At 39.4% G+C, this 12969-nt stretch overlaps 1 protein-coding gene across 9 annotated transcripts in view; it reads right to left on the reverse strand.

The window, feature by feature from the left end:
* Positions 1-12969, reverse strand: part of NSD1 (nuclear receptor binding SET domain protein 1) — a 142719-nt gene that overhangs the window by 47139 nt on the left and 82611 nt on the right. For all 9 annotated transcript variants that reach the window (XM_074313410.2, XM_074313415.2, XM_074313409.2 and 6 more), the window contains 2 exons: positions 4511-4635; positions 1398-1668 (listed from right to left, as the gene is read on the reverse strand). In XM_074313410.2, coding sequence (XP_074169511.1) covers positions 1398-1668; positions 4511-4635 — 396 coding nt within the window. The remainder of the gene's footprint in view (positions 1-1397; positions 1669-4510; positions 4636-12969) is intronic.

Genomic DNA, 12969 nt, shown 5'->3' on the forward strand with positions numbered 1-12969 from the left:
AGAGGGAGGGAGGGGGAGAGAGAGGGAGAGAGAGAGAGAGAGAGAGAGAGAGAGAGAGAGAGAGAGAGAGATTGATTGATTGTGAGAAAAACAAAAGAACTAAGGGAGAAAGCAAAAGGGCAGAACTGCCCTTACAGCAATGCATCTGTGGTTAAGGACAAAAGGAGAAGTGAGGTGAAGCAGAGCCTGAATGCTGGGTATAAATGGACCAGGATCAGAATTTTTGTCCTCCTCCTAATTAAATAAAAGACATTTACTTACTTTGTAGGACTGCTCTTAAAAATTATATAAAAAGGGCCAGCCCGGTGGCTCAGGTGGTTGGAGCGCTGTGCTCCTAATGCTGAGGTCGCTGGTGCGATTCCCACATGGGCCAGTGAGCTGCGCCCTCTACAGCTAAGACGGTGAACAACAGCTTTCCCTGGAGCTGGGCTGCCATGTGCTGCCGTTCCATGCCAGGAGCAGCTGGTGGCATGAGTGGCTGGCAGCCGGGGAGAGCTGCTCTGAGCTGCTCTGAGCGGTCAACCGGACAACTGGCAACCAGCCGGGGAGAGCGCACGGCTCATAATACCAGCAATGGTTTGAACGGGAGGGCGGAAGTGGAAAAAGGAAAAAGGCGGGTGGTGGGGGGGGCGGCGGGGGGGGGGGGGGACGACGGGACGGTGTATGTAAAAGAGCCTAACATTTTTGTTTCTGCCTTACTTGATTAAACATAACTGGGATACTTTTTTTTTTTTTAAAAGGAGTAACATCACAAGGTATCGTTGGTAAAGTTATTGCCAAAATATTTCTTGGGTGACTACAATACTGAATAATCAGAAGATGAATTAATGACAGTATATTTATATCCAACTCTCAACCAGGTGACATGTATATAAAGAATGACGAAGTAAAAAGCAATTGGTAATTCCCTTCAAGGGAATATTTACATTTAGCTGCTTACTGTGTGTCAAGTAAATTACATTACACATTATTACATTATGATCTCTATTTTATACATGAGAAAATAAGTTCAGAGGTTAAACAACTTCCCAAGAAACACAGGATTGGGGGAGCCAGCATGTGAAGCATAAGTTTCATGTGCTTACTCCATACTATGCAGTGCCCCTCCTAAAAACCCTGTTATCCGGGGTGTCACTTCATGCAGTGGGTGATAACATTCATGAACAGGAACAATGGAGTAAGGAGAGTAATTTTTGAAAATATGTCTCTGTAACAGTGTGCCACCAATTTATGGTCAGTAACTACACCCATTTAGCCAGCACTTTAGGGATCTGTCAGGATAAAAGTGGGTAGTGTGTTGTACAGAGATACTACTGGCTTTCTATCAAAATATACTAAAATCTCCTGCTTCCTCTAATTACATCCACTTACATACTGAGACCCCATTCGCATCTTACCTGGTGTTTTAACTAGCAATTCCTCAGACTCAAGGGGAGGCCGTGGAGAGACTTCCAGAGCCACAGGCACAGACAAGGTCAGCTGTGGCAACTCGGCATGTCCACCTCCCAGTTCTGACTGAGCCAAAGGTCCTTCCAAAAATGGAGCCTCCCTTTCAAGAACTGGAGGCTCTTCTTTGGTTGAAATCAAAGAATTCTCATCCACCTGCTTGTGCTGAGCACTAGATCGACTTCGCGCTAAAAGGTTTTCCTCTTCACAACGGGAACTTACCTAAGAGCAAAAAATAAAAATAGAATCCATAGGCCAAAGTTGTAATTTGAGTGTCAAAAAGAATAATGCACTTAAAAAGAAATGAAATTCCGACACATGCTACACCAGGGATGAACCTTGAAGACATTACACTAAGTGAAATAAGCTAGTCAAAAAGAATAAATATTGTATGATTCTACTTATATGAAGTACCTAGAATAGTAAAATTCAGACACAGAAAATAGGATGGTGCTTACCAGGAGCTGGGGGGATGGGTAAATAGGAGGTTTTTTAAAATAGGTAGTTTCAGTTTGAGAACATGAAAAAGTTCTGAAGATGATGAATGGTAGTGATGGTTGCAAAGCCAATGTGAATGTACTTAAAGCCGCAGAACTGTACACTTGAAAATGGTTAAAACTATAAATTTTATGTTATACAGTAGTCACCCTTATAGGCAGGGAATATGTTCCAAGACCCCCAGTGGGTGCTTGAAACCCTGAATAGCACCAAATCCTATATATACTGTGTTTTTTCCTACACATACATACCCATGATAAAGTTCAACTTATAAATTAAGCACAGTAAGAGATTAACAACAATAACGAAAAATAAAATAGAACAATTATAACAATCTACTGTGATGAAAGTTATATAAATGTGGTCTCTCGCTCTCTCAAAATATCTCATTGTATTGTACTCACCCTTTTTCCAGTGATGATATGAGATGATAAAATGCCAAACCTATTCCTGAGTCTGTAACCACCCCTTCCTTACTTGTAATAAATGGCTTGGTGTCTGTCACTCATTTCAGTGATCCTTTGCTGAAGTCTTCGTATAGACGCAATGCTTTCTGGTTCAACATGCTGCCCTCAATCGGAACACATTTTCTGTTCATGTCTTCTGCACACAGATTTAGTGCCTTTTCCATCTTAACGCACTTATCATGTACTATGGCTGTAACTTTTGCATGAGGTGCAACAGCAAAACTAACACAAATTTCTTTTTCCATCTTCACAATTCCATGGATAGATTTGTTCTCATTGTAGATCTTAGCAACCTCAGCATACAATTGTTTCTCTTTCCTTATTAAGTTGAGTCCTTTTAACTTTTCACTTACAAGAAGCACTTTAAGGCTTCTCTTTGGCATATCCGAACTGCCAGCATCACTGCTCTTGCATTTTGGAGTCATTATTAAATAAAATGAGGGTGACTCGAACAATAAGCACTGTGATACCATGATAGTCAATCTGGTAACTGAGAGGCGAGTCACATATACAGCGTGGATATGCTGGACAAAAAGGATGCTTCACATCCCAGGAGGGATGGAACAGGACCTGGCATGAGATTTCACCATGCTACTCAGAACAGTGCCCGATTTAAAACTTATGAATTGCTTATTTCTGAAATTTTCTATTTAGTAACTTCTGATCATAGGTAATTGAAACTGCAGAACTGGGGGGACTACTGTATATATTTTACTATAATTTTTTTAAAAAGGGAAAAAAGTGCAGTTGATTGTGATACATAGAAGCTATAAAAATTCATTAAGGCCACAGTGATAATCCAACAAAGAGAAAGAAAGAAAAAAGATTCCCTAATATGTCACTAATTAAAGCAGCTAATAATGAACTCCTAATGTTAAGTTGGTAAATAAATGGGATAGAAGCAGGACTTATTCTGCCTTTCATGTATTTCAGGACAATGAAAGGGTTCAGTTAATGAGCAAGACTGCCAGCTAATAAAAATAAAAGAAATAATAAAAATATGAAAATCTTCATTTTGTAACTCATAATGCAATTCTTGATATAGACAAGGACCTTCAATTGATAATTTAAAAAGCCATCAGGGAAATGGCTGATGGGAAACAGGACATTCTTTTGGAGCCAAAGTAATTACACATGTACTGCTTCTTGATCAAAAGGGGCAAAACAGCTTAAAAGAGAAGAATCAGTCAGTCATGGCTGTAAACAATTGGATGTTAAATAAATGCCTTCTGATGTCATGCAGTATCACTTAGGATGTAATCTAGCTAAAAACGTTCAACTTGGCTCTATCAAATTGTTACTTATAACTTCCACGTTAACAGGGGGAACATGGAGGATAAAAAAACAAGCTTAGTGACACCTATTAGGAAGCATTCACACACACTGAGGTTAAAGAGCGGATAATTCAAATGTGTCACTCACATTGCTTAGATAGATGGGCTAATGAAAAAAGGGGACTTGCCTGGATTTAAAGAGATTTATGAAATATAACAACCAGAATACAATGTTAAGTCCTAGACTGGATGCTGATTTGGATAAACCAAATGTAAAGGTTAGGGGACAAACTGGGGAAATCTGAATATGGATTTGTTATTAGATAAATTGATGTTATTACATATAATGTTAAAATCAGTTATAAGGGAAAATGTTCTATTTTTAGAGGTGTATATTATTTAGAGGTGATGGGTCAAAATGTCTAATTTACTTAAAAATACTTCAATTTAAAGAAACTAAATTTTAAAATAAAGCAAATAAGATATAACATTTATTTAAAAATTAGGATCACACTACATATTTTTATGTCCTGTTTTTTTACTAAACATTTTACCATAATGTTCCTAAATCATTAAATACACTTTGAAAGCAAAGGGGGAAACACACACACACGCACACACACACCAGTACAAAGACTCATTTGTACAGTTCCTGTATAACTAGTATATGATAAGTAGAATGCCAGAAGCTGGAGGCAAAAAACTGAAAACATTAGATCCCAGTTAAAAAAATTATTGTCCCATGAATACAAAATATGATATTGAAGGCAAAATTGCAGCATCTTAAAAGGGCTAATGAAAGATTGTTCAAATGTTGGAACATACCTTGTGTACCTGTTCCTGTACCTTCTTTTGTTTTTTCTTAGGAGCAAATATCTGATCATATTCTTCAGTATATTCCAGAAGCCACTTGCTTGGCTTCCTAAGGCGTTTCTTCTCTGACCGCACAGCTAAAAGAGCAGAAACACGTTCAATATTAACTAAAAGGTTAGAGGAAAACCCATTATTTTCATGCAGCCATCTCTGCACTCCCAAAAGTACAGAAATGGGAAACTCGCAAAAACAGTCTGGCTTAAGTCCCAAGAGAATAAAAATGATTTGCTATGGTTTATCACATGCAAAAATTGGGAGGGAAGGGGGAGACTTTTGTCGATCTCTCTCTCTCTCTACACACACACACACACACACACACACACACACACACACACACACCCATCCAATCTTACAGAAAAGATTAAATTGAAACTAATGTCCTACAGTAACAGATATAACTAACATTACGAAATAGATTATACATCAGGTAAATTAATAAAATACACCATGAATTATTTTAAATAACATCTCTGGATTATTCAGAATATTGGACAGATATTCAGCGAGAATATTTACCTAATTAGTATTACCACATGGATTTCAAAAGCACTTTACACACACTTCCTATCACAGTGAGTTTCACATTAGAAAACAAATATTTCAAAACAAAAATCATCAAAAATATATAATTAATTACATATCTACCATTACCTCAATGTTGTAAAAAAATGTATACAATGTATGTCAAAGACAGAAAATAAGATAAAAATATAGAATTTTGGGTACCTGCTTAAAAAAAAGACTCATTTTGTGGTCAAAATATCAAAGTATCATACCATTTTCTCTTTAAATTAATGGTGAAACTAGTATCTATTATAATTTCCCTATAAAACTTTAATTTACTTAACACGCTATAGTAATTTTACTATATATACTATAAACTCTTTGGGAGCAGAAGGTAATGCCTAAAGAATGCAGGATAAAGTCGACATAAGAAGCAAGAGGCATTTCATGATATAATGATTTCAAAGTAAGCTATTCCTGCCTCAGCTGAATGTGGCAATGCGGACATTCTCTCAATAAAAGGAACCCAAAAGTTGAGGCCAAAAAGAAAAGGTCACAGGCAAGCTTGGCAAAAGCACCTACTCCTTAGACAGCAGATATGGAAACAAGGCATAAAACTGTCACTGAGACAAAATGTGGAAATGATTTCTTTACATTAATCCGAAATGCTGTAATTTCAGAGTAGCAAATATTAGTAATATGCCATTTCATTTATTTAAAGTTAGTATAAAAGGAGTTGAAAATTTACGTCCACACAAAAACCTGCACATGGATTCTTTTTCTCCCCCGTTTCTTTTGCCTCCCCCACACACACTCTGGTTAAAGCCCTTGTTTCTCAATGTAGTTGTGTAGGACACAGCTCCCTGGCCCATGATGATATTATGAGGCTTGCGCTCCCCCTGGGTTGAGGCAGGTGGTCACCAGTCATCGGTCGGCCGCTCACAACAGCTTTTGCCGGCTGCCGGCCACTCACGCAGCCCAGCTCCAGGGAGAGCTGTTGTTCACAACCTTAGCTGTAGAGGGTGCAGCTCACTGGCCCAGGTGGGAATCAAACTGGCAACCTTGGCATAGGAGCACAGCGCTCCAACCACCTGAGTCACCGGGCCAGCCCCACCTGGATTCTTCTAGCAGCTTTATTCTTAATTGTCAACAATCAAGAGGTAAGTAAATGGATAAATAAACTGGTATATCCAGACAATGGAATATGACTTAGTACTAAAAAGAAGTGAGCCATGAAAAGGCATGGAAGAAACTTAAGTGCATTTTACCAAGTGGAAAAAGCCAAGCTGAAAAGGCTACATACTATATGATTCCAACTATATGACATTCTGGAAAAGGCAAAACTATGGAGACTGTAGAAAGTGGTTGCCAGGGGATTAGGGGAGGAGCAGGAGGGAGACAGGGATGAAGAGCAGAGCACAGAGGATTTTTAGGGTAGTGAAAATACTCTGTTCAGCATAATGATAGATATGTGTTATGATGTATTTGTCAAACCCATAGAATGTAGGACACTAAGAATGAACTCTAATGTAAACTGTGGACTTTGAGTGACTATGATATGTCAGTATAGGTTCATCAATGGAAACAAATGTACCCCTCTGGCGGTGTATATTGATAATGGGGGAGGCTATATGTGTGTGTGGATGGGAGGAGGGGGATATAGAAGTTTCTGTACCTTTCCCTCAATTTTGCTGTGAACCTAAAACTGCTCTAAAAAAACAAATGAAGTCTTCATAAAAAATAAAAAGTTAATGGTAAAGGCAAAAATAGTTATCAAAATTGTATACCTACAGAGCTCCCAATGTAATGATGGGGCTAGTTAAACCTTGCAACCACTAGAATTTTCCTACTTCTCAGTTAGACCTGTGACTCAAATTGGAGAATTTTTCCCAAGCAAGTATTTCAAAAGAAGTTAAAACCACAAGCCAAGCAATTACTTAAAATGTTCCCCTCAAATAATTATGTCTGAAAAAATCTCTCTTGGAGACAAGAAATAACCAAAACACATCTTAGAATAAATATATGCATCTGTACCTATGACAACTGATATAATTACCATCAAACCTTACGTTCTGAGGCAAACAGATTATGTCTTTAATATGGTTCCATTAAATATGGCATCCAAGTTTTCAAATATCAATAGCAATTTTAAACAGAAATAATATTAAAGAAATGATAGTGAATAACGGGGTTTACTATATGCAAGTCACTGTTCAGCCATAAAACATTCATGAGTCTCTAACCCTCACTTTAACCTGTAAGGGAGGTGATAATATCCCCAATTTATAAAAACGTAACTGAAGCTCAAAGAGCAAAACTACTTGCCCAAGCCCATTCAAGTTAGTCCATTATGTAAGTGGCAAAGCCATGATCCCAACCAAAATCTGTCCAAACGCCAAAAACACTGGGTTCTTTTTTACTAAAACAGGCCCCTATGCTGTCACATCATATCCCTCATCCGTCCTCCATCACTACCTCTCCCACACTAATTGGATCTCAAGTCCCAGACAGGTTATGTTCTCTTCTTTGTCTTTTTATCAGGTTCCAAGGGCTAATTAATCATTCTTCCCTTTCCTCTTGAAGCTGCTGTCCCCTATGCTATCTTTGGATTCACTTCTCTCACAGAATAACTTCTCAGAATAAGCTGTAATACTCCAGTTCTCTATTTCTTTGATATCTATGTGAAAACCAACAAACAGCACAAAAGATTGGAAATTAATGTGAGCAACTTTGTATCTGACACACCCATTAGATTCCCATGAAAGTGCATGCTTGTTCCTCACCAAAATTTTATACAACAATCCTTTAAAATGTTAGGGCTTGGTAAACTACTAATAGGGACTGTTTTTGAGTGACTAAAGGTTTATTGTAATATAGCCACATTCATTTTTTTTTACAAATAGTCTATGGCTGCTTTTGTGCCAGAAAGGCAGAGTTGAGAGTAACAGAGACAGTATGGCTCACAAAGCCTAAAATATTCACTATCTGTCCTTTTAGGAAAAATTTACCAATTTCCCCTTTAAATGAACAACAGAATAACACACTGTAAATGTAAACAGCCTGGTCACAATTGAATGACTTAACACCAAGATGCTTCCTGGTGGTTCCTGGGCTCCCGTTTCTTCCCCTTCTCAACTACACCTGCCACAACACCCTCCTGCCCTGCCTAAGTTCTCACCTAAACTAGGTAGTTTACCAAGTCAAACCACTTCTAAGTTGAAAGGGCCTAGAGAACTCACCTAAGCCAAGCACTCTTCAAATGGGCAAACTAAGGCCAAAATGAAGTCATTTGCCAAGCTAAAGAGTATCAGGAACAAGGGAGGAATATGACCTTTTGGATAATGGAGGGAAATATTAAAACCAAGAAAATCACAAAAGCCAATGGAAAGAGGAGTAAATCATGTAAGCCTCATACATGCTAATCAGTACATACGAACCAGCAGGAGCCAAAGCACACCACCACCAGGTTTCCTGTCAAATACACATCAAATCCTAGCCCAGAGCCAAGACCTACTGTGAAGAATGGAGATAAACTGTACATACAGGACAAGTCTAACAATAGCTTTAGACTACAGAGTGTACACATATCAGCTAAAATTATAAAATAGCCAAAAAGTTGAATTGACCCCAAATGTTTGCCAACTGATGAATGGATAAATAAAATGTGGTATATCCATACAATGAAATACAACTCAACAATTAAAAAGGACAAGATACTGACATATACTACAATATGAATAAACCATACAAAAAATGCTAAATAAAAAAAGCAAGACACAAAAGATAACAAATTACATGATTCCAATATCCAGGGGGAAAAAAATCTAGAAAGGATAGAACAGGGTATGAACAAGGAGTATGAACAGGGACTAACTGTAAATGAGACAGAGGGATCTTACTGTGTGGTATAAATGTTCGAAACTGATTTATGGGGATGGTTAAACAACTCAGTAAATTCACCAAAATTCATTCACTTGTACACTTAAGAATGTGTGGATTTTATGGTATGCAATTTGTATCTTGACTACAGTTGTTTAATAAAAAAAGTCAAAGTCCCTTTAAGATTGAATTATAAAGTTTCTCCTTTTCATCAAAACAGTGAATTTTCCCAGAGAAGTAGAGTAATAACAGCAACATCACTTCTTCCATATAGATTATGAGTCCCTTTCCTTGTCATACCTCTACTTCCCTGGTTCTGGAACCTCAGAGGCAAAGAGTTTAAGGGGGAAACAAAGCAAAATGCTGAACAACTATTCATAATAATGGCAAGTATTCAGCCCAAACCTCCTATTGAAAACAAATAAAAATGCTGTATAAAATATTTTTAAAACTATCTTAAAAGAAGCAAAGCACTGACAAGACTGTAAAGAACTGCAAATCAAAAACGAATACCAAGTGACAACCAAGGGATATAAATATAGCGCTGAAATTGACTTTGTCCTGAAGACTTTTTGACAATCCTGTTACAGCAAAAGGGGCAGAAATTTGAAGGAGACTAAACTAGGGACCCAAAGGGCTCTATCCCCAGAGTTACAGTGAAGCAGAAGTACTCCATGTCCCAGCCTCCAGGAGACAACAGGAAAGGTGCCTTGACACAGAGTAGAAGAGGAGCAGAAGGGAGAACAAGTATTTGAGAAGTTGTGATTGGTCCTCCTATGGATTTGCAGTCTGGTAGGCTAGGAAAATTCAAGCTCTTGTAAGAAAATCAATCGAGAGTTGCAGACTTACGGTCAAGATGGTCGAGTAGGTAGGTACACGCTGTGCTGACTTCCTCCTACATCCACATCAAAATTACAGCTAAAGTATCGAAGAACCACCCTTGAGAACCCCTTGAAGACTCTCTGAACAGAACTCATATAGCTAAAGATACAAAGAGGAAGCCATGTCGAGACTGGTAGGAGAGGCAGAGGTGAAAAACAGGCTGGCACACCCACGTGTAGCAGTTTGGGAAGGATATCTCAGCTGAGGTCCCCACAGAGGAGCGTGAGATTTCAGACCCATATGGGGTTTCCCCAGCCGGAACACCAGTGCCAGGAAGATGAGCCCCCACAACATCTGGCTGTGAAAAACAGCAGGGATTCTGTCCAGGTGAGATGGAGGGCTGCTGCACTCAGGTGTTCTCTTGAAGGGCCTGAACAGAGACTCACTCACTCACTCACTCACTCAAAGATACTTGCCCGGAGCTCCAGAGAAGGGACAGCAGCTCGAAAAGCACTATGGACATACGGGGAGAAATTTAATTGTCTGGTTTTAGAGTAAAGGCTGGAGGGGCAGCTCTCTTCTGGACTAGTGCCAGCAGGCACCACTCAGTGTTCCTTTGTTGAGCCCTCCCCCCCACACAGCCAGCCAGTACTGGCAGGTGCCACATCTGAGTCTCCATTAACCTGGTGAACATTGCTCTCACCCCATCCTGGTGATTCTGAGACCTCATCCCACCCAACTCGTGTACTGGCCAAACCTCTTTCAGCAGTTGTTTCTCACAAGCCCTCGGCTTCTGCCCGTGCTGCAGACTTCCCAAAAAATCCCTCAAAGGGCTGCAAATACCAAACAAGCAGCATCTGGGCTCTGTACCACTTGCTAAGTGGCCCCATGCCTGGGGCTAGTGGCAGTTGACCTCAGTTCACAGCTTAACCTCTCCCAGGCTCCTCAAGCACAGCACAGGCAACTACCAACTGCAGATCATTTTCTAGCTCTTAGATGGCCCCGGCCGGACACAAGCAGCAACTGAATTTTGCCTTCACCAAAGCGCCTTCCTAGAGGTCCCAGGATCAACACTCCTGGTAGCCAACTTCTGACCACACTAGAGCATCACGCAATTAGTGCTGCAAATGACACACTCAAAGCCCTGGTAAAACAAATCCCACTCTGTAGGGTCAGCCCATGTACAACAACTTGTCGACTGTAGTCAGAGCCAGTTCTCACAGCCAGTCAGTCTGAGTGTCAATCCCACCCACTGATGTGCTAACAACAATCAAGTCTCAACTATAACAGAAGAGCAGACACAACCCACACAAAGATACCCCTGGAGCACATGGCCCCAGTGAACAGGAAGAGTAAGCCAATGGGCCCCACAGCACACCTACTACATAAGGCCACTGTACCAAGACCGGGGGACAGCAGCTCTACTTAATACATAGAAACAAATACAGGGAAACAGCCAAAATGAGGGGACAAAGAAACATATCCCAAATGGAAGAGCAGGACAAAGCCCCAGGAAAAGAACTAAACAAAATGGTGGCAAGCATCTGCCAGATGCACAGTTCAAAACACTGGTTATAAGGATGTTCAATGAACTTAGGGGAAAAATAGATGAACTAAGTGAGAACTTCAACAAAGTGACAGGAAACATAAAAACAGAGATAGAAAATATATATTTTTTAAAAACAGAAATGAAGAATATATTAGATGGAATCAACAACAGATTAGATGAAGCAGTGATTGGGAAGACTTGGTAGCAGAAAACAGAAATAGCAAATTTCCTAACTGAAATAGCAAACAGAAAAAAATTTTAAAAATGAGGATATTTTCAGGGACCTCTGGGACAACATTTACATCATTGCGGTACCAGAAGGAGAACAAAGAGAGCAAGGGATTGAGAACCTATTTGAAGAAATAATGACGGACAACCTCCCTAACCTGGTGAAGGAAATAGACATACAAGTTCAGGAAATGCAGAGTCCCAAAACAAGATGAGCCCCAAGTGGCCCACACCAAGACACATCATAATTAAAATGCCCAAGACAAAGATAGAATCTTAAAAGCAGTGAGAAAAGCAGTTAGTTACCTACAAGGGAGCTCCCATAAGACTGTCAGCTGATTTCTCAACAGAAAGTTTGCAGGCTAGAAGGATTGGCAGAAAATACTCTAAGTGATGAAAAGCAAGGACCTACAACCAAAATTACCCAGCAAGGCTATCATTTGGAATCAAATGAAAGATAAAGACCTTCCCAGACAAGAAAAAGCTGAAGAAATTCGTTGCCACCAAACCAGTATTACAAGAAATGTTAAAGGCAACAAACAAGTGTTGGCGAGGAAGTGGAGAAAAGGGAACCCTCGGGCACTGTTGGTGGGATTGCAAACTGGTGCAGCCATTATGGAAAACAATATGGAGGAGGCTCCTCAAAAAATTTAAAAAATAGAACTACTTTATGACCCAGCAATTCCATTCCTGGGTATTTATCCAAAGAAATCCAAAACACTAATTCGAAAAAAATATATGCACCCCCTATATTTATTGTAGTGCTGTTCACAATAGCCAAGATATGCAAACAACTGAGAAGACCATCAATAGATGATCAGATAAAGAAACTGTGGTACATTTACTCAGCCATAAAAAGAATGAAATCTTACCATTTGCTACGACATGGATAGACCCAGAGAATATTGTGCTAAGTGAAATAAGTCAGACTGAGAAAGACAAATACCATATGATCTCACTTATATGTGGAATCTAAAGAACAGAAAAAATGAGCACACGAAACAGAAATAGACGCAAAGATACAGAGAAAAAACTGATGGGTGCTAGACTGGGGGGGTGGGGGTGAGTATGGAGGAGAAGATGAAAAGATCAGAAAGTACAAATTGGTAGTCACAATACAGTCACGGTGATATGAAATACAGTATGGGGAATATAATCAATAATGTTGTAAAGGTTATGTAGGGTGCCAGATGGTTACTGGACTTATCAGGGGGATAACTTAATAGACTGTGCGGATGCCTGACCAGTGTGCTGTACACCTGAAGCTGAAGTAAAATAATATTGAATGTCAACTATAATTAAACACACACACACATACACACACACACACACACACACACACACACAGTGACAAAAAACGTAAACACATTTTAAGAAACGAAAAAACTGTATTAAAATTGTAATAGTCAATATATACCAATAACAAAAG

Source organism: Rhinolophus sinicus, chromosome 5 (assembly GCF_057876585.1).
Source record: "Rhinolophus sinicus isolate RSI-liver-muscle chromosome 5, RSI-T2T, whole genome shotgun sequence".
NCBI lineage: Eukaryota > Metazoa > Chordata > Mammalia > Chiroptera > Rhinolophidae > Rhinolophus > Rhinolophus sinicus.